Source organism: Phallusia mammillata, chromosome 5 (genome assembly GCF_965637545.1).
Source record: "Phallusia mammillata chromosome 5, kaPhaMamm4.hap1.1, whole genome shotgun sequence".
Lineage (NCBI taxonomy): Eukaryota > Metazoa > Chordata > Ascidiacea > Phlebobranchia > Ascidiidae > Phallusia > Phallusia mammillata.
The window spans coordinates 17,088,912-17,109,130 of NC_137256.1; the positions used below are offsets into that span (position 1 = coordinate 17,088,912).

General features: G+C 36.3%; 2 protein-coding genes and 1 long non-coding RNA gene across 3 annotated transcripts; 2 read left to right on the forward strand and 1 right to left on the reverse strand.

The window, feature by feature from the left end:
- Positions 1 to 208: 208 nt before the first annotated feature.
- Positions 209 to 9,604, forward strand: LOC145229925 (uncharacterized). Its single transcript, XM_080095269.1, has 16 exons — positions 209 to 347; positions 862 to 1,067; positions 1,413 to 1,553; positions 1,950 to 2,088; positions 2,355 to 2,520; positions 3,074 to 3,200; positions 3,450 to 3,611; positions 3,712 to 3,752; positions 3,963 to 4,166; positions 4,528 to 4,724; positions 5,070 to 5,303; positions 5,788 to 5,960; positions 6,906 to 7,035; positions 7,465 to 7,571; positions 8,074 to 8,183; positions 9,153 to 9,604. Exons 1-16 carry the CDS (start codon positions 237 to 239, stop codon positions 9,368 to 9,370), a joined length of 2,466 nt encoding a protein of 821 aa, XP_079951395.1. The 5' UTR covers positions 209 to 236; the 3' UTR covers positions 9,371 to 9,604.
- Positions 6,198 to 8,795, reverse strand: LOC145229926 (uncharacterized). Its single transcript, XR_013860514.1, has 2 exons — positions 8,567 to 8,795; positions 6,198 to 8,164 (listed from the first exon to the last, which is right to left on the reverse strand). It is a non-coding gene; the product is annotated as an uncharacterized LOC145229926 (long non-coding RNA).
- Positions 9,605 to 13,555: 3,951 nt separating the features above from the next.
- On the forward strand, positions 13,556 to 20,083 carry LOC145229428 (uncharacterized). Its single transcript, XM_080094767.1, has 12 exons — positions 13,556 to 13,858; positions 13,999 to 14,140; positions 14,681 to 14,836; positions 15,404 to 15,444; positions 15,509 to 15,640; positions 16,165 to 16,358; positions 16,719 to 16,964; positions 17,313 to 17,482; positions 18,122 to 18,254; positions 18,631 to 18,773; positions 19,227 to 19,312; positions 19,409 to 20,083. Exons 1-12 carry the CDS (start codon positions 13,843 to 13,845, stop codon positions 19,669 to 19,671), a joined length of 1,722 nt encoding a protein of 573 aa, XP_079950893.1. The 5' UTR covers positions 13,556 to 13,842; the 3' UTR covers positions 19,672 to 20,083.
- The last annotated feature ends 136 nt before the right edge of the window (positions 20,084 to 20,219 follow it).

Below are 20,219 nucleotides of genomic sequence, written 5' to 3' on the forward strand. Positions count from 1 at the left end.
CAATATGCTGCTTATAGCATTTTGTATATTCGTAGTTTTTTCTTCATGTCAAAAATATTCACCCTAAAAGAAAAAAAACTCCTAAAACAACTTATTATAATTAAAAACGGCATATACGTTCGTTAAAAATAGGATAAAACGTTGAAAAAAAAACGTTACACTGAAAAAATAAAAAAATAAAAGTCAAGAATATTGTTTTTTTCTGTAAGTTGGTTTTTGTAAAGTATTGTCTCGACATGAAAGCAGTACGCGCCGTTTGCCTTTTGCTTTGGTTTGGAATCGAAACGGTTTGTGCCGCAACATTGGGAGGATATCTAAGATGGCGTCCGATTCCTGGAAGCACGACAGTAAGTTTTAACAAATACGTTTGCATAGTACGACGTTGTTTGATCGAAATGGGAAAATGGTTTTATACATTGATGATACAACCTACTTTAGAAGATGTTTATTTTGTTGAATTGCATCCTTCCGATTTGTTTGTGCAAAAAAATGGGAAATAAATACTATGCAACCTAATAGCGCACATAATTACTCCACATAAAATTAAATTTATTTTAAAAAATCAACAGTAGTTTACCGCTGATTGCATCATGCAGTTAAAACTATTGGTATAGCACGTATGTTAATTAATCACAGTACGCCAGGCCCATTGAAGGATTTGCATATGAGTGTGCCGTGATCGCTGGTCTGCATAGACGCTTCAGGGCTGATCCCAGTTATGAATTTATGTTTTTCTTAACTTAAACACGTATGTTGCCTAGATTTCATTAAATAGCATTTATTATACTTCAATTTCTGGCATCACTAGTAATAAATGCATTCTCAGTTACTACATCAAAATACACAAAACAAAATTTGTAGGACGTAACTCTTGAGACGAGCGCTGTGTTTGATGATGCAACATGCGGCCCGTCGGGTGGCACAAGCAGTTGGGATAATTGCCCTGGTTGTAGTAGACCATGGTCATCCAGCGAAGGTACATGTATTCAAACGGACAGCGACAAAATTTGGTCTATTAACTATGCCCAGGAAACATATTTGCTTTCCGAATCAACGGCCACACCTACGTAAGTGTTATAATATTTAAAGTTTTGGGATTAAATAGTTTGTGCAAAAATTTTAAAGAATTAATTGCAACACACCCCACTATGGTTTTGAATATTTTAGCTTATATTAACTAAAGACATTATGGTATTTTCAGGGTAATACCTACCGATTTAATTTAGCCCAAACTTTCGGTTTAAATAAACATAATAACTTCTTGTGCTAGGTTTAAACAAGTAACTTAATCGTTAAAAAAATAACTTTTCGATCTCTTTTGTACACCCTCCAATCGTGATTGGTGTTAATAAAGTTTCGTAAAACCACAAACCTGTTTTAGTGTTAATTTATTTTTTCTTTTCCTGTGGCAGTTTAACACAAAACGGATTTGACCGTGGACCACCCCCTTCAATTGTAAATAGAATTTTAAGCACGGAAATCGACACACGGTTTAGATCAGACACAGGAAAAGTGAACTCTCCACCAATCACGGTGCTCCGACCTGTGATCACGTGAGTTACGCTTGACTGATCCTCATAGTTCGGAAATTATTCACTGGGCACCGGCAAAAAAGTCTTAAAACTGCCTGCAAAGTATGAAGATAAACCAAACTACTTTGTTAGTTCTGTAAGTTTGTAATCATTTTTGTTTTTCCACAAATGTTTTTTTTCCACGGGGTTCGAACTTAACGCTGCCGGGGACAAATCCCGATGAATTTGTGTTTACATGGGTCAGGCGCGCCGGACCATTCGGCCAAGTACCTGCTAATCTGTGATTTATCGGGTATTTGTAAAAACGAGTTCAAAATTTAGAGATATTCATTGTTTCAAGGGTGAAAACCAGTTTAAGTGGCGTTTTAAACTATTTTATATGGGTACCGTCTGGTATTACTTGTTAATTTTTTTCAGTGTAAACTCCGGGTGTGAAAGGGAAATTCCAATATTTGTACGTGACGAAGATGGAGATAATATTGAATGTCGATTACCAACAGACACCGCACACTGTGGAGACTTTTGTACCGATAGTTCTCACATTACTTTAACTGAGGTAGGCTATATTTGTGGTACAGAGCAGCTATAGATCATACAAGCGACACCATGACGTTAAAACATGTTTAAAATTGCATAACTATCATTTTTTGCCATTCTGGTTTTAATATTTGAATGTATCAGGTAAAAAGCAGCATGAATTAAGTTGTATGAAAACATGCCCTTAAAATTGATTATGTTAAATCGACGATGTATACCTTACAAAACGCGCTTTACTAAAAATCTAACGATAACAGTTTTCAATCCAAAATCCTTTATTTTTAGTCCACGTGCGTTATCACATACAACGGTGGCGGGGTTGTCACAACTGGTGATATAGTTGTATCAATGTTCATCGAAGACTTTCCAGTATCAGACATCACAGTGGGCTCAGACACCGTCACCACGTCCACCAGATTAAGCCGAGTTTCTCTGCAATTTGTAATACGAAGTAAGTCAGTTTCTGCTCCTGTTCTTTGTAGTCATCTGGATACATATTACTAAAAGAGCAAATTAGTTGTTTGCAGCTAAAGAAAAATTGGGCATGATTTGGACTTAAAACAAGGTCCGACAATGCATAGGTCATTGTTTAGTTTTGTTCAATAGTTTTGTTTAACACAGGGCTCGGCAACTTTTTTGTATTTTGTATTGTATTGTGGTTTTGAAACTGAAAACTTATCGCGGACCGGCGTTCAAAAAACTACAAATATTCAGCAATGAAAACGAATAAATTAGTTTATTATCCCTGGAATACATAGGCAAACTGTTCAAAAACATTTAACCTGAAAAACTATACAGCCCGGTAACGAACTCCTCGCGGACCGGCGGTTGCCGACCACTGGTTTAATCGATAACATAACCATTATATCTACACATCGCCACAATGTTCAAATGCATCGGTGTACATCGGCTTCAAGACCGTTTTTTTTGTTTAACGGAACAGTGTTACATAATTCAATGTTAAGATATGGCGTCCTTATTTTGTTTTTACATTTATATTTTAGTTGAAGCGGGTTTGGCAGATTGTACCACTTTGCCGGTTTTAGCTGATTTAAGTGGTGGTGATTCTGCTGTCGTCAACACAGGAACAGTTTTCTCTCAAAATGTTGTAGCTTCCGCAACCGGATCAACGTAAGTGCTTTAATATCTTTTTTTCTGAAATGAAATTGTAATTAGACAACTTTATATGCTTAACGTTCGTACAGGCACGCAGATGTTATACTTTGCTTCATATTATTTTGGTAGTTTTGTAACCAAGGTTTGAGTTTTCACGTACTAGCACTTTACACACAATGTTTTTGATTTACCTCATTTTAAAATCCGAAAAAATGTCAGAAAACTGTTGACATTTTTTAACTCAAATTTTACATTCAAAAATAGAGTCACAAAAATCACCGCCTTTGGTCTAAACACTGTCACTTCATCATCTGTTACTGCGGTGGCAGGAGAAGCGGACACTTACACCGCCGATTTTACGTGGACTGCAGACGCTGTATACACGGGAGAAAACACCGTATGCTTCACAGCAGAGCTTGCTAGCGGGTACATGAAAACTCTTTCATAATTTTGAATTTGTTTGTAATATCTTTTAGCTAATTTTAGAGTGTTTTAACAGCAGAAACAAACGCTGTCTTTTTTACAGGACTGAATCGAATCAAAGGTGCAAAACCATCACTGTCGAAGGTATTTCATTTTCGACGAGTATTTCTTAAATAATTTTGAAATGCAAAACTGTCACTTTTACATTGTATTTCGGCTTTATTTTCTAATTTCAATTGCTTAATTTTGCACATATTAATTAAATAGCGCGGAAAAAACTTCCACCAAAACTTTCGCTATCAATTCAAACACATTTGGCTATTGTGAAAATTTTAGAAATTTTTTTTTTCACAGAAGTAACCAATGTTACAACCACAGCTACGACGGCGGCTGCTGAAGACCCTACGACAGCGGCTGTAACCACATCAGAAGTAAATCCATGCTTGACAGCCAATGGCGGTTGCAGTGACATATGCAACTGGTCAAGCGGAACGCCGGTCACGTGCTCATGTACAAACGCGTGCTGGCATTTGGCTAGGGATGGAAAGAACTGTATACGTAAGTGGAAACTTAAGTAAATTATTGTTCTATTTGAATAAGGAACTGATCTTGTTGTAAATGTTGATCTGCGCTAACGTATATTTATTATTTGTCACAAGAATTGTATGACGATGATAGATTTATTAAGTTTTAAATAGGTGCTTGAGATTTTGATTTGGCTTACAATAGAAACAAAATATTTTTTTTACATTATTTAATGTTATCAAATAGTAATACCATCACGATCCGTATTGTCAAATCCAAGAGAATGGCCTAAAACGTCAACTTAAATTAAGCCCAATTGAGTGTTTAGTTAAATGATTACATTGACTTCCACACCTTCTGTTGTATATTAAACAAAATACACGTGTTTATTTAGCTGAAGTCCAGCTCCTTTGTGAAGACGGTCTGGCTAAAATTTCTGTGGATAAGTGCGCAAGCTCTGGAATCATCTCAGTAAACGATTTTGATCCAATCAATTCGCCCGAAAGCATACCTTCAAACTGCCGTCCTGCTGACAACGGAACGCATACGAACTTCCAATATTCTTTGAACCTATGCGGCAGTTCCATAGTCGTAAGTTGGATACTCTTTTGTTTGCTTTTTCAATTATTATGTTCATCCTTCTTTGCAGACGTTTTCTTTAGCGAATTATAGCCTTATAGAGTATGACAGCCCTTTATATTTTGACACATTTATGAATTAAATGATCATTCAAAACAACTCCTTTGAAATAAAAATTATCACCAGAAAACTATGTTAAAATTTGATGGAGCATAATGTATTTTATCCCATGTAGCGCGACGAAGCATCGCAATCAGAATTGAGCGCACATTTTGTATTTTTTCATACATTTCTTCTTGCAAATTAACCCATAACGATTACTGATATAAAAAATGACAAAAACCAACCCCTTCTTAGGATAGCAGCACGGCGATCGAGTACACAAACAACGTCAAATTTTGGACAACTGATACGGGAACAACGATTACCAGAGGAACAGGTTATGTTGTTTCTGTGGTCTGTTCCTTTCCCAAGTACAACAATCTCTCTTCGGAGTTTGACCCTTTGGATGATTTCGTCAACTTTTTGGCTGTTCCCGGACTTGGCTTCTTCACTTTTGATTTCATGTTCTACTTTGATGAAACTTTTGGGGTACGGCTGTTTTAATTAATTACTTACCAAAAGTTTAAAAATCAAATCGAGTCCAGTTTGGGTTTGTAGTATTTTGTACTCTATAATAATGTAAAAAAATGATTTTCAGGTTCTGTGATTGACGTTCCAGTTTTGAATCGATCAAACAAAATTACAATTAATTGATTTGGTACAACCTTATACAAAACTACTTGTATAAACACAAATTTTTGTAGATGAAGTCCAACATATTACTCAAGTCGAGTAAAACATTTGATCACGTGGGATATGTTAAATCCACCCATTTAAAACTCGCAGATTAAACAAAATTATCGCCTTAGCCCCTGCTGTCCCCTAAAGTAAAAAAACTAATAAATAAACATAAAAAAATGCCCTGCTCAGACAAACATTTACGTGCAGGACTGACCTTTAAGTATAAATCTGTAGTAAAATATGTAGAGTATCACCTAAATTGCGTTGGTAAATATGCATTTATTCATTACAGGTTGTACGTGGTGATACACCGGTTCGATACCCACTTAACTCGGACATCTACTTTGCAATCGAAGCAACAGGTGGTTCAGGTGTTGAACTCTTTACGGAAACTTGCATAGCTGAACCCACCGCTCCTGTTGCTGAAGGAAGTACGCCCGAACAATATACCTTGATTGAAAACGGGTAAATTTTTGTGTTATTGTTCAAATATTCATCTTTGTCACATATTAACGCCGAAAAACAAAATAGGCAAAACTTTGGAAAGATCTTTACACTATAATGTAGGTATAGCATTATTAGCAGAAATCGATAAAACTAAAACCCAAGGACGATAACACTCCCAGTTTTCCGGTTGTGAAGTGAATTGCCTATTCGCTTGCCAACAGCTAATCATTTAAGCCCAAACGTTACGCCTATGACAATATGGATTAATCAATCTTTTTACGTATATTGAAAACTTTACGGCGTAGTTAAGGCATATTTGAAGCAATCTGCTTTTCTCGCTACGGTTCGTGAGATTGACATATAGTTTCGATATCTTATGGGTTTGGCTTTCCTTTAGCAAACTTTGGAGGCACCCGAAACAGCACAATAATAGCAGTAGTTCGATGAAAAGTGACATGTACCGATGAAAGACCTTTGCGCTTCATTAGTTATCGCCATTGGTTCGTCAAAACAGTTTGGACAGTTGCACGCCCTTGCCTTTGATAGAAGTGTCAAGACATACATTAATTATGCCTGATGTTAACCTTATAATCCTTAAAGAACGAGTGGGTGGCAGTTTGTTCGGGGGAGAAAATACACATCATTATCAAAACAAATGTTTTCATTTACAATACAATTTTGAATAAAAAATATCTAAAGGTCAGGAAAGTAACTAGAGAAGTGACCAAAATGACTTGATCAGCTCCGATATTTATGGTATAACTTGCCAAACAAATAAATAGAAACTCTTGTTGGTAATTTGGTCTGTAAAACAGATATCTCCCAATGAGAAAAAATGGCACCGCGATACAGAGTTTATTAAAAACAGATGGAATTGAAAGAAAATGAGCCCAAATGAATTATAAACCAAAATATACGTGCTATATATTTGATAATTAAATGTTGAAAATGTTGTTTGATCAGATGTCTTGGCGATTTTACAATGCGGTCATATGAATCAACCAATCCGATGCACAACCGTTTCAGCATCAAGGCATTCCGCTTCGTTGATTCTCTTCCTGGTTTAACCAACGACACCAATGTTGCAATCAAGGTAATTGTATTGTACAACAGTATGTGCTGCACTTAAAAGAAAGTTCCAAAAAGCTAAGATGAATATGTTCACACTGGGATCAGCCCTGAAGCGTCAATACAGACCAGCGATCACGGCATACTTATCGATAAATCATAGTACTCCAGGTCCACTGAAGGTGTTAAACCCCTTTAATAGGCCTGTCGTACTATGAAGGTTCCAAAAAACTTTTTTTTCATGCTTATTGTTTGGAAAAAAACGCCTAGTTGAAAACATAAAAAAACGCGAATTAATGTACATATTTTGGTTTCGCATGTAAGGAAGTGTTCTTGAAAAATAGCAACTCTTAAAAGCATAACGTTTTTAGTACATATATTAGTGGAAATTAGGAAAAATCGAATAGGCTGCTCTCCACGTATTCCAAAATTTTAATTTCCTGTTCGTTGGCAGTGTTACGTTGTGGTCTGCGTCATTGATTCCGCGACAACGACCCGTTGTTCCCGTGGATGCGTGACGTCACCGGTGAGAAGGAGGCGTGACGTGAACTACGGGAAAAGGTAAGGTTTTACTTGACGGCAGATTTGAGCCTCGTTCCCATGAATTCGAGTTACTAGATACAACAAATAAATTTTGTGGTGAATGTTTAAAAAAATGCAATATCCTGTGATAAAAGACCTCATGAAAAGCTTTGAAGTGAGTTAATATTTAAATTCGGTTTGATCCTGAATAACGGTATTGCGAAAGTTTGTGGCAAACTTATGTAGGAGCAACAGTAGGTTGGAAATATATCTGGAGAGTTTTTTTCAGTACACATTAGCTGTACAATGACAGTATGAATGATGTGTGTTCTTATGGAATGACATAAACATGCACAAATGGTAGCAAAGATTTTTGCCATTACATTGAAACAATAAGATAGTTAGAGAAACTTCTTTTTGTGGGTGTCAAACAGAAATCGATTTCCCTGAATTTATTTGGTAACGTTTAAATGCTAAAACTTTATGATCACGATTAGGTTAACTATAATTGTATCGTTTTGTTTATTTGTCGGTATTACAGACTAAAAAGACAGACTTCGTCTTTTAACCAGACCGTTGAGCAAGAGGTCTTTGAGTCTACAGCTCATCTGGTAGCAAGTGTTGAAGTCCAGCTGGAAAAGGAAAAAAATGGTAAGTGATTATTCCATGTTTTTGAGGAACAAACAAATGTGAGAAAACAATAAACCAAAAAAAGGAAAATGTTGCAGTTAATACACACCACAACGTGGCGCAGTCGCTGGCAAACGTATTTATCGCAAAAAATAAACCTTTATATAAGCATGAAACCTACATCAAGGATAATGTTAAAAAATCCACACCCTATAGTAATCTTATCATTCATGTCCTTATGGAAGTGACCTATTCAAACCACATTTTCGCCTGCACCTTGATTTTTTCAAGGGTCCTCCTAGACATGGCATTTATAAGACGACAAAGAAAATACTCGCAAGACAAACAAACTGTTAGGTTGTAACTCTTCACCCAAACTTCAATAGTTACACTCAATTGCTCACTTCTAAAATGTGAGTATAGTGTTGTTGCCAGGCATTTTTGTGTTGTTGTCACGTTCCGTTTTCACGGGTACGCAAAAGATTGGGACTGACTATCGGAAGTTCCTTAATAGCTAACGTACGTGTACTCTGATCGGCAGCAAACCTTTCCTTTCACATTTATTCACGTCCAACAACACGTAATTAAAACAACAAATTCACTAGTCCGGCGCTACTTCGGAGTTATCTCTGTTTTATCTTATATTCTATATCTTAAATCGTTGGGTGAGGGCGCTTATATATCTTGCGTTACAATTCGGGGAAAAAGGCGTTAACTCGCTATGACCATTTCCGGAAGATAATAACAATGAACACTGTATATAGCGAGTTTTGGCGATGTGATAAAACTGGCACAATAGAACAATAACAACACAATAGCGTCTGCAACCATAGACTCGAGACGAGCAGAAATTACCCATGATCTGTGGTAACTGGGTTGCGGGATATTGTCATGGGCGGTCTAGAACATTTGTGACAGTTGTTACCCACATTCATTGATTTATCACAATTATAAAGCGGATCAAATAAATATGTTCCGCCTGTGTATCAGAAAACTTGTTGGATTGGAGATGGATACTTCTGATCATAGCAGCAGCATTGGGAGCTGCCCTTGTACTTCTGGCGTGTTGCAGATGTTGCTGGATCTATCCTCTGGGAAGAAGGAGGAGACGAAAAAAGGAAGAAGACGAGTTAGAAAACCAAGACAGTGGCATCGACAACGGAGCTTTTAAAGTTCCAAAATGGTACAAGATTCCCATTGGCCACTAGGGGGAGACATCGAGTCACAATTTTTGTTGTACTGATGTAAAGTCAAATGAAACCTGGATTTCTCAATACATTATGTAGTGTACTGCTTTTTTTTGATAAACCTATAAATAACAAACATTTTCACCGTACTGCTTTTTATTTAGTTTCTTTAATCGTACCTTTTGCTTTGGTCCTTTGGCCATTGCTATAACGCACGTTATACTATTTGTACAATAAACTAGCGCAGATATGTGGTTATGGATGTACAGATATCAAAAGGTAACATTATATATGTTAATGTTAAACATGTTTTGAGAATATTGGTCGGTGTCAAACTTACCTACAAGTAAAAACAAAGGGGCGGCACACATTTTTTCACAAACATTTAAAAATCATTGTTTCAAACTGCATTAGTTTCGTAATTGCGATTTCGCAATTTGTCGTCAACTTAAGCGTTAAATATACAAGGTGATCCGCAAACTTTTCAGTTTTTTTTAAAGGTACCTACAATTTGCTTGCCCACTTGAAGACCAACGTAAATGCGTTGTTGTAATTAAATATTTATTACACAAACGGAAATTTGGATTCGTCAGTTTAAAGTTACGTTAATTTTTCCAAACTTATCGCTATTACGACGTGGCGGGTAAATTTGATATAATTTCACAGAGCTATCTGGGATATCCAAATATTGATCCGGCTAATCACAAACAATAAGACCAAAACCCCATTGAAATCAACTGCTATTTGTAGTTACACAAAAGAGCGTTGGTCCATAGAGTAAAGTAGACTAAAGTTAAAAAAAAATCTACAAATCTACAAAAAGTTGTACTAAAAAACTCGATATGACATAAAAAATTCAATATAATCTCAAGCTCTTGTCCTTGGCGACCCTGCAAAAAACGCTTTGCAAAGTTTTGGAACAGTTGATATAAAGTATCACATGTTTGCAACAGTTGATGTTTTGGGAATTCTCACCCCGGAATTAAATCAGGCAGATAATTTTTGTTAAAAAAATAAAAAATAAAAAAAGGCCTTTAATTAAAGCAGTTCCAAAATGGCATGCATTCGTATAGAGACATTTTGCTGAAGGTTTGCACCTGAAAAAGTTGTTTATGGCTTAAAAATGCGGTAGAGCCAATAACACCACTCCTCACGGCAGACCCAAATTTAGCTTATTTTCTATAAGTGGCGCAGGAGCGGAATTATTTACTATTTATTTTTCAATACAAACTATAACTTCTATTGTTAGTTTTATTGAATTTTGAATGCTAATGCCTTACCGCGACCCTAATAGTCCTAACCGTGAGCATTTTTGGAGATGTATTGCTTCAAATGACAAAAGTGCTCTTTGCGCCACCTATCGAAAATTAGCCAAATGTAGGTCTGCCGTGAGGTATGGTGTTAGTAGATTTTCCTTAAAAAGCAATAGAAAGTTGATGGTGCGCATTGTATCATGGAAAACTGTTGAATACGTAAATCACGTTCAGCTTTGTTCTCGTTTAGATCTCCACTCGTTCTTAAGTGCCAATATGTCACGCATACTTGAAATTTAAAAAACAAGCGAAAACACCTACACATTTAATTTGCAAAAAGGTAAGTTAATTGGTAATTCGGAAATCTAACCGCCGCCAGACTCTCATACAAAGTGGTGCCTATGGTGCGGGAAAATAGCAGTTATGGATTGTAAACTGTTATTTGCCGTTTTTGCTGTGTTTTTTCTTAATTATGCTGATTGCTCTTTTTTCGGTGGGACTGTTAAGTGGAGGTTCTTGACGCAGTACGAAAGCGTGTCTGAGGTGGGCGACAATCTTTATTTATTTCGGCAACTTTTGATACGTAGAGGAATTAAATACCACTAAAAATCCTGTGCAGTAATAGTTGTGTTGAAGTCCAGGCAAAAACATTTATATCGAGAAAAGGCATTTTTTTAACCAACAAGTAGAGATTCAAAAAAGGATAGTCATTTCTTAATAGACAAAATCTCAAAACTGAATTTACGCAAGATATTGTTATTTAGGGTTATTTGGTTTATCATTTATGTTTCTCAAAATCATTCTCACTTCTTCGTTTCGTTGCGTCGCTTGAAAAGGAACCCATATTTTTACACCCTCAAATTAAATATCTTAAACCTACCAATTAATTTACTGCCTGACTCACATCGACATGATTATTTTTTTAGGTCGAAACTTCTCAAACAGTTTTCCTTTCAACCGACGAAGTTTGTTCAGTGGGCGAATGGACTTGCAGTGCAGGCTGTTCTGGGACTTTAATCGTTGATGATGCAGCTACGGCAACTTGTGACGTTACCAGTACCCACGGAGGATGGAAAATTGCCGAATATGTTGAACGTGTGAATTTCACGTTAGATACCACCAACATTGTTCAGTCGTAAGTATGAAACTTTTCTGATATTTTAAGATTTAGAACTTTAATTTTACCTTATCCAATATATCTTGTGTTATTTTTCGACATCATCTGCATGGTTTTGAAAAAAAGCTTTGGTTGTAGATCTCCCAGATGCTGTTGGACAGAAATTGATGGCGATATCCCAGATTTCGGACTGTCGTATTCAGCAAATGTGAATCCACGCTCCGACACAGGATCCCCTAATCATCCACCACAAGTAGTATTAGATCCACTGGTCAGGTAATTAGCAATTTTCGATGATGGCAAAGAAAAAATACTTGATTGTAAAAAATGCTTGAGAGGGAAAACAGATAGATTATATTGTGCAACTCTACTTCTCCGAATCGAAAGATCCCAGTTGAGATGGTTTGGCCATGTTAGCAGAATGCCTCAGGAAAGGCTTCCCAAACAATCTTTGCTTGGCTCGATCAAGTTGAAAGTTTAACTTGAAATCGTTTGGGACTATCTAAATTCTAAATGAAGTGAAGGAATTGGTGAAAGATCGTGAAGTGTGGAGGCTCAATCTTGAGCTGCTGCCCCCGCGACCATCAGTTAAGGATTAAGCGGGACAGAAAAATGATGATGATGATTAACAAATAAGATTTACGTTTGTAATTTTTCAGATTGCGATCCGGTTGCGTCAAAGTTGTCGATATCCGCGTCACTGATGACGACGGTGATGATGTCAGGTGCCGAATCGGAACTAATGAACTAGAGTGCGGATCCAGTAATTGCGGAGACTATCGATATTTTTCTCTGGACGAGGTCTGTGAATCACAAAAGTTACAAATTATTGAACCCATCATTCGGTACCATTTGACGAGCGGGTTCGCGTTTTGACTGGCTTTAGGATTTTAATTTCTAAAAAAAGTCCGGTTTGATGTGGAACATGATTTAACAATCGTATTGCGCGGGCCATCGAACAAATTGTCTTTTGTACAACTTACTTGAGGTAAAAATACATTCTTGTCTATGGACAGAGTTTGGACTCAAGTAAATTCAAAATATATTCAAATTCAGTTTGGGTTAGAGATGAGTAAGTAACATTAAGATCCCGTTAGGGCTGTTATCAAATAAAGGTTTTTATTTTTTCAAATAATCAAATAATTTAAATAATTTAGAATACCTGATACATAAAGCCCCGAGTCATAATTCAATAATGATAGATGAAATTACTGAACGAAATTGGTAATCTCTTAGTCATTAAATCTAAGCTACATCTTTTTTTTTTGTTTAAAATAATAAATTAGTACAGATAGATACATGCTTCAGTTATTCTCCGTATTTTGGGATAACCATACGTATTTCCATGTGTATTTTTTCACTTTATTTCAACAGATTTTAAGGGGAACTTGCTGAATTGAATTGTGATCTATATCTATAACATTTTAATCACTTGTTGAATAATCTAAATTTTTAACCTATGAATTGGGTTAATGAACATTTATATAAGGCTAAAAACATATGTTGCAGTAACCGCAATTTCATAAAAATGTCACCAATGTGTTCAAGTAAATTGATTTTGCACATATATCGAGGTATACTGCATAGGAAAAAATTATTTGATTATTTGAAATGAGTAAAAAATTATTTGATAAATTTTCAAATGATACAAAATTTCAAATAATCAAATAATAATTATTTGTTTGATAACAGCCCTAGGTCCTATACGGAGAAAAAATTGAATGAAATTTTCCCTCAGATGTTGTCACAGTCAAAAAACAACAATCAACGACGATATAAATGATTTGTGACAACTACTCCATGGATTGGCTTTGCTGCTATTTACTTTATTTATTATCTAAAAAAATGTTGTAGGGAAACTGTCGTCTTTTTTACAACGCCGGTGGCCCAGGTGATGTTAGATACGGAATTCGAATCGTCATCGAAGATTTTGCGCAGGCAACTGTACAGATCGGCAACGCCACATTCGGAACGGATGACGTACTTAGTTACGTCACTGCGCAATTTACAGTTGAAGGTGCAAAATGTGCAAATATACTGCAATACTTTTCGATTTATTTTTCGATCCAAAAAATGTAATGATACACCCACGACGATAAAAGTGGTTTCTGGACGACTTACAGATGCCTAAGCTTGAAGGTAAAGCTTTGTTCACAGAAAAACTGTCCTGAATCACAAATCCTCAATTTGCAGGATCTGAAAAATAAGTGATATAGATGTATTGAAAGCTCCAGTGCTGTATTTTCGAGCTGAAGTAATTCCCACTTTTTCTTTTTCAGTGTATTCGGATGACACGACAACCTGCAACCATGAGCCATTTTTCATTGATCCAACTCCACCAGATGGACAAACTATCGCAATAGCGAATGGAGCAACGTTCTCTACGACGTTGTACGCCTCCCCAAGTAACTCGGAATGGAGGTCGGTATGCGTATAAAATACAACATGCCTTGAAAATATTTTTGTGTTTCCTAAACACTACATAGGTTTCGATTTTTTCGGCATCGTTTCGTTTCTATTTGATATTTTTTTAACAAAATATCAATCATTAATGATTGATAAATCATTAATGAATTGACAGCTGTAACGCAATTTTTACTTTTTTGTTTGATTTAAAGCTATTTTGTATTACTTGTTCATTTACTGGGTGCAACGTCCTTAAAACTTATTTAAGTGGTGTCTTTTTTTGTAACTGAATCAATGCATGTAACTTTTTGATCAATAAATGTTTTGTCTGTTAAAATACACACTAAAGAGGCATATATTACCCTCAAAGAGGTTTCTTCGGTTCACGTTTTACGAAACTACCACGTTGTACAACTTGAAATGTCACGCACAAGCATTTACGAACAAAGGGCCGTTACACCGTTTTTCATTTCAAATTAGACAAGAAATTGCCACTTTTGTCTATGACAACAAGCAAATCAATCTACTACTTTAAACTTGTTTTTTTTTCACAAGCATATCAGAATTTGTGGTTTTGGGCGCCTCGAGTGCTGTAATATCGGGTGTTACATCGGATGATAGCAACGTTTACAGCGCGACTGTGCAGTGGAGCGAAGCGGCTACCGGAGGTGGAAATCATTTGTTGTGCTTCGTTGCCGTGGATTCACAAAGGTAATTTGAATAACTTAGTTTAGTAAGGCTAAAACAAGAGTATTTTGAAAACAATAATTGGATTATTGATTTGTCACAGCAAGTCAGTGTGTCTGCAAAGTGAAAGCTAAATTTTGTTCGAAAACCGGAAGAAAACTATTGATTTCATTCTTGGTTGACATATGAAAATAGCGACGAAATATGCAAAAAATTCATCTGTTACAAAAAGCCTAGACTATTTTAGCTTAAAGTTGGCTGATCATGATTCCAAGGAAAGCAAAAAGATCCGATAACCTCTTGCTAAACCCCATTGCAGGCCAAATACTTCGATATTTTTAACGCATGGCCATCAGTCAGCTCATGTTAAAATATGCCCAAAGTACAGTGGTGAGAATCAATCTGCTTAGCAACTGGTTCGCTTAAACACCCATTGTTGATCACAAGCCATATATGGGAACCCTCCGTATGATGATTATAATAGATCCACTCGACAAAGTTTGGCATTAACCGGTTCTCTCCCGAACCCATGCGAACCATCCGAATCCTACCACTCCCAAAATCTCATTACAAAATCATTGTATTTCACAGTCATTCTTCAAGTCAGCATTGCATCACACTCGTGGTGGCAGGTAAGCCGTTTGATTTTTTGTTCACTACAAACTAAGTTGCCAAGCAACCAAAACTTAATTTCAGACAGCAACGATCCGTGTGATGTAAGTAATGGCGGATGTAGCGACAGATGTGTATGGGACGGTTCAGCTCCTTACATTTGCGAATGCTTCAGGTCCTGCTGGCATCTGGCAGCTGACCAACGAAATTGTATACGTGAGTTTTAATTTATAAATTGCTCAAGTGTGTCTAGTGCCAAATAAAACAAATTTACAAGTAGTTGGACCTGTCAAACTCGAAATATCGATGAAAAATTTAAACAAAATTTAAACACTTTTAAACAGTGTCCACACTTGATATTCTATGCTTTAATTGTTATTATTGTATTTGGCTAGTCTTTAAGACAACCAACTTTACAAGTTTCAACCAGTGGTGCACAACTTTTAGTTATTAACGGCCGAAAAACAGGTCCTTGTTTCACCGACGGCCGCCAAACGTGTCTGAATGTTTTTTTGTTTGTTTTGAAATAAATGATTAAAAATACATAAATTCGTCTCTGATTCCGTACGGTTGTGCACCCCTGGATTAAAAAAACAATACTAACTAGATCTTAGAAATAAGTTGCGTAATAAGTAAGTCCTTTTCAGTGTGTGGGTTTATGGCGCAAATAAAACTTGTGGGGGGTAAAACGTATAAAATGCCACACAGGGCAAATTAGGCAAAAACGTATATTATTTTAGCTATGTTTGAAACAACTTGTGGGAGTGACGACATAACAGTGACTATTCCATCTTGTGCTGTGGACGAACTGATTGCCTTGTCTGACTTTGACACCGCATCACAGGATCTGACGCCAAACGAATGTCGCTATTCAAACAACGACACGTTTTATTGGTTCCAGTTTGGATTTCAAGATTGCAGCACCACATCTGAGGTGAAGACAAAATCTACTAACAGCTGTAACTGAAAATGTTTATAAAAGATGAAACTGTTTTGAGCCAACCGTTCACAAAAAAATTCTAAAAATGTTGAAAAGGTTTCGAAAGGGGTGAATTGGAATTCGGAAATTAAAGTCTGTATTCCAGTCTCTATTCTTTTGTACGCAAGAGTAAATATGCTTTCAAAATGATTTTCTTTTTAACGTTTTTACATGCTGCTTCTAAAACTATTGTGCCATTCTTCTTTGGCATTTGAAACCTAAGGTGTTTATAAAACGATTTTTATTTTATCTACCAATCGTGTAGTTTGATCACCAATCCCTATTATTGCATTGATCGTAACATAACACATTTAGGAGGACCTTCTTGAAATAAGATACGACAATTCGATTCGAATGTGGGTGAATCCTGAAGGAGAGGAAGGCTCAGGTTCTATAACACGAGGCCAGTGGTACAATGTCGCCATAAGATGCTCATATCCCAAACATGGATCGGTAAACGGGACATTTACTCCAGTAGAACAAGAAGTCAATCTGCTTTCAGTTCCTGGCCTTGGGACTTTCAGCTTTTATTTCAATTTCTTTAGCGATGTCTCGTTCGAAGTGAGTGAATGCTTAAGTCGTTTTTCAGATATTTGGTTTGAACTTATTTCAAACGCCACATTAAGCTTGTGGACAAACGGTTTTGCAATTAGAATCATTTTTGAACATAAATCCCAGCAAAAACATACTGCAAACAGCAAAGAACGTATGGATATAAAATCTAACTTACTATAAAACTGTCCCAACAACAAATTTCAAGTCAAAAATTAGAGATATTTTTTATTCCCAAATTAGTGGTAATTTGTGCTAGTCCAAGATTTGCTTGAAAATGTTTTGCTCTGTACGCGTTTTGTAGCAAATTGCAGGTGGTACTTCACTCACATGAATATACAACACACCCCTTTTTAGTACGCTTATTCGCCGATTGAGTATCCTATTTCTTACGTGTTGAACTCCGACATATACTTTGGCATCGAAGCAAGAGGAGGTTCAAACTTGGATTTATTCACTGAAACTTGTGAGGCGAAGCCAGTCACTCAAACTGACACAACTGACACTTACGAGATGATTAAAAACGGGTAAGATACCATTTCTTGCAGAAAACCCTTATCTGACGTAAGGCGAGAATAAGTAAATAGTTGTGATGCACACTAAAACCTAGTTTAAAAAAGAGTGGTGTGGGTGAAAAAAATAGAAAACAAAAATATTTTGTTGCCAGTTTAAAAACCCATTGTGTTATACATGATCTACGAAAATAGTCTTCTAAACTTAAACGATTTTTACTAATAATGTACAATAATTGTTTAACCTATATCTAGGGCGGCCACAATTTCCCAAGTCATTGCTTTTATAAGTGTTATTGATGTGTGTGAAGCAAGTGATCCAAAAATACACAAGCTAGGTTCCATGCGCATTTGCAACGCATAATCGACAAAGTTAATGAAGGTCCCCTTCGCACGAAAGCGTCGGTGTTTGTTTTTCTAGATTTCAAGGTTACCTTTAAATTAAAGACGACTTACGGGAACAACGTTTATTTATCATAACAAACTCAAAGGACTGGTTGTGAGTTTTCTAACAAACCACTCTCTGCATGAAACTCATACAATCTTGTGAAAACAATCAAACGTTTTAATCAATGCTCATAGAATGATTGACATTCAAAGCATAGTTTGTCCAAGTCATTTTGGTAAGTTATTGTATGCTTGTTTTGTGTTTAGTTGTTTGGAAGATGACACGATGCTAAATTACGATATTGACGAACAACCGCTGGAGAATCGGTACAGCATTAAGGCTTTTCGATTTCGCGATGGACTTCCGAACATCACCGCCAATACTAATGTGTACATCGAGGTGCGTATTTTTACCTTTGACTGCTTGTCAAACAGTTTTTATTACTGAGAACAGAAAACTGGTGGCATATATCAAAATGCAAACTCTTTGTTTGTCTAATTCAAAAACAAAACGTCCAACCGGTTACATTACGAAACAACGAGATTAATTTCATCAACTTTTATTATAAATTACCATGACGTCACAAAAAGAACGACAAAAGTACCAAATGATAATGTAATTGCATTTTGAAAAATGTCGAATTACCACTTTAGGGGTAATTGACCAGAACCACTGGTATAAAGGCACCTGTAAACACTACAAAACCGTTTAAAAGCATTTTTACGTAAACAAAAAAAATAGTATCAAAACCTAAGAATGCATTTCGGCTGTGCAGTGCACTGTTCGTCTTTGTGTGGCATCTGACAACACGACGCGGTGTTATGAAGGCTGCGTATCTTCCGCTGAAGCCAGAAAGAAACGCCACTCTGATGAGGATTTGTGGGATAATGAAAACGCCCTGGGTGTTGCGCACACTCGGTAAGAAACATTTAAATTGAGTGTGCATATTGCTTTGATATGCACAGGCAATAAAACTTTATAATTTATAAGAACTTTCAATGCAAGTTAGGACAATATCAATATCTGTTTTAGTGGGAGAATTTTAGCATTCTCAACTAAACTCACTCACATATGCCATATGCCTCGTAACACTTTAGTTTTGTCGCAATTTGTTTCAAAGACTCATTTGCAATAATTTCGCGTTAAACCCGTCAGACAAAAAATGTTAACAAATGCGAAGTTATGTTAAGCTACATTTGCTTTCCAACTTTTGAATGGCTTCGATTGTTTTGGGCAGCAAATATAGGTTTATTATTAAGCGAGGAGCTATGGCTAATTATAAGATCCTAGGTGTTAAATGTGATGAAAAACTGGCCTAGAAAAACTGGAAAAAAATTACAACAGATTTGCATGGTTTATTTTGTTCAACAGGAGTAAACGCCAACAAGAAGTTCGACAGAGTGATTCACATCCCGTAGGAGGAAACAACGCCATCCGAATTCAAGTGGTAATTTCAAGTAAGCATCTTACATTGCAGTAAAAATAATCTTTACTAAGATATTTTTAAGCTGGATGTACGAGTACAACTTTATTTTATCCTTCTGTGTATGCAGACAATACAGTTGTGGTAGAAAATGACACACCAACAGATGATGGTACACAGCAAACCCTAATTATCATCGCAGCATCGGCGGGATCGGTGATATTTGTGCTACTTGTTTTAACTACAGTGTATGTTAGCTATCAATCCAAGAAACGAAAGGAGATGTTAGCAGCAATCATGCCCTTGAATCACCCAGGAACACCGCCAAGTGGTCAATGGGCAATTAAGGTCCCTCCGCCGTACTTTGAAGGTGACTCAGTAAAAAGAGAGTAGATTTACGTTGCCGACCAAAGCACGGTAAAGTATAATTGAACACTTTGTACATGATTGATAACTTACAATGATTATTTGATGTATGTGTACATTTTGATTTACTATCTTATTACCGACTTTTCATACCTGATTCTTATGAATTATGATTGTCTGTGAATAGTTTACCATGCAAACTTTTAACTGAAGCTGAACTTTCTAACGCCTCCGTCATATTATAGATTAAACCAACAGCCACGTGCCGTATACTTTCGCAATCGCGTTGACTTAATGTCGCGACCGTTGTTTATATGCATTGACTTTGCCTCATGACTCAAACGGACACGGAAAGAATTAATCGATTCATTCATAAAACATTTCTTATACTAAACCCATACACTTTTTTGTTGTTTGTCATACAAAACACAGCTGATTTTATTAAAGCCTCTCACTTTCCTAACCCCAGCCCCAAAACTAGCTTGTAAAGATTTCTTCAAGTTACCGGTGGGTCTTTTCCCAATTTATGCCATACAGCTACCGATAAATAAATCGTGTAAATAAAAGCATATATC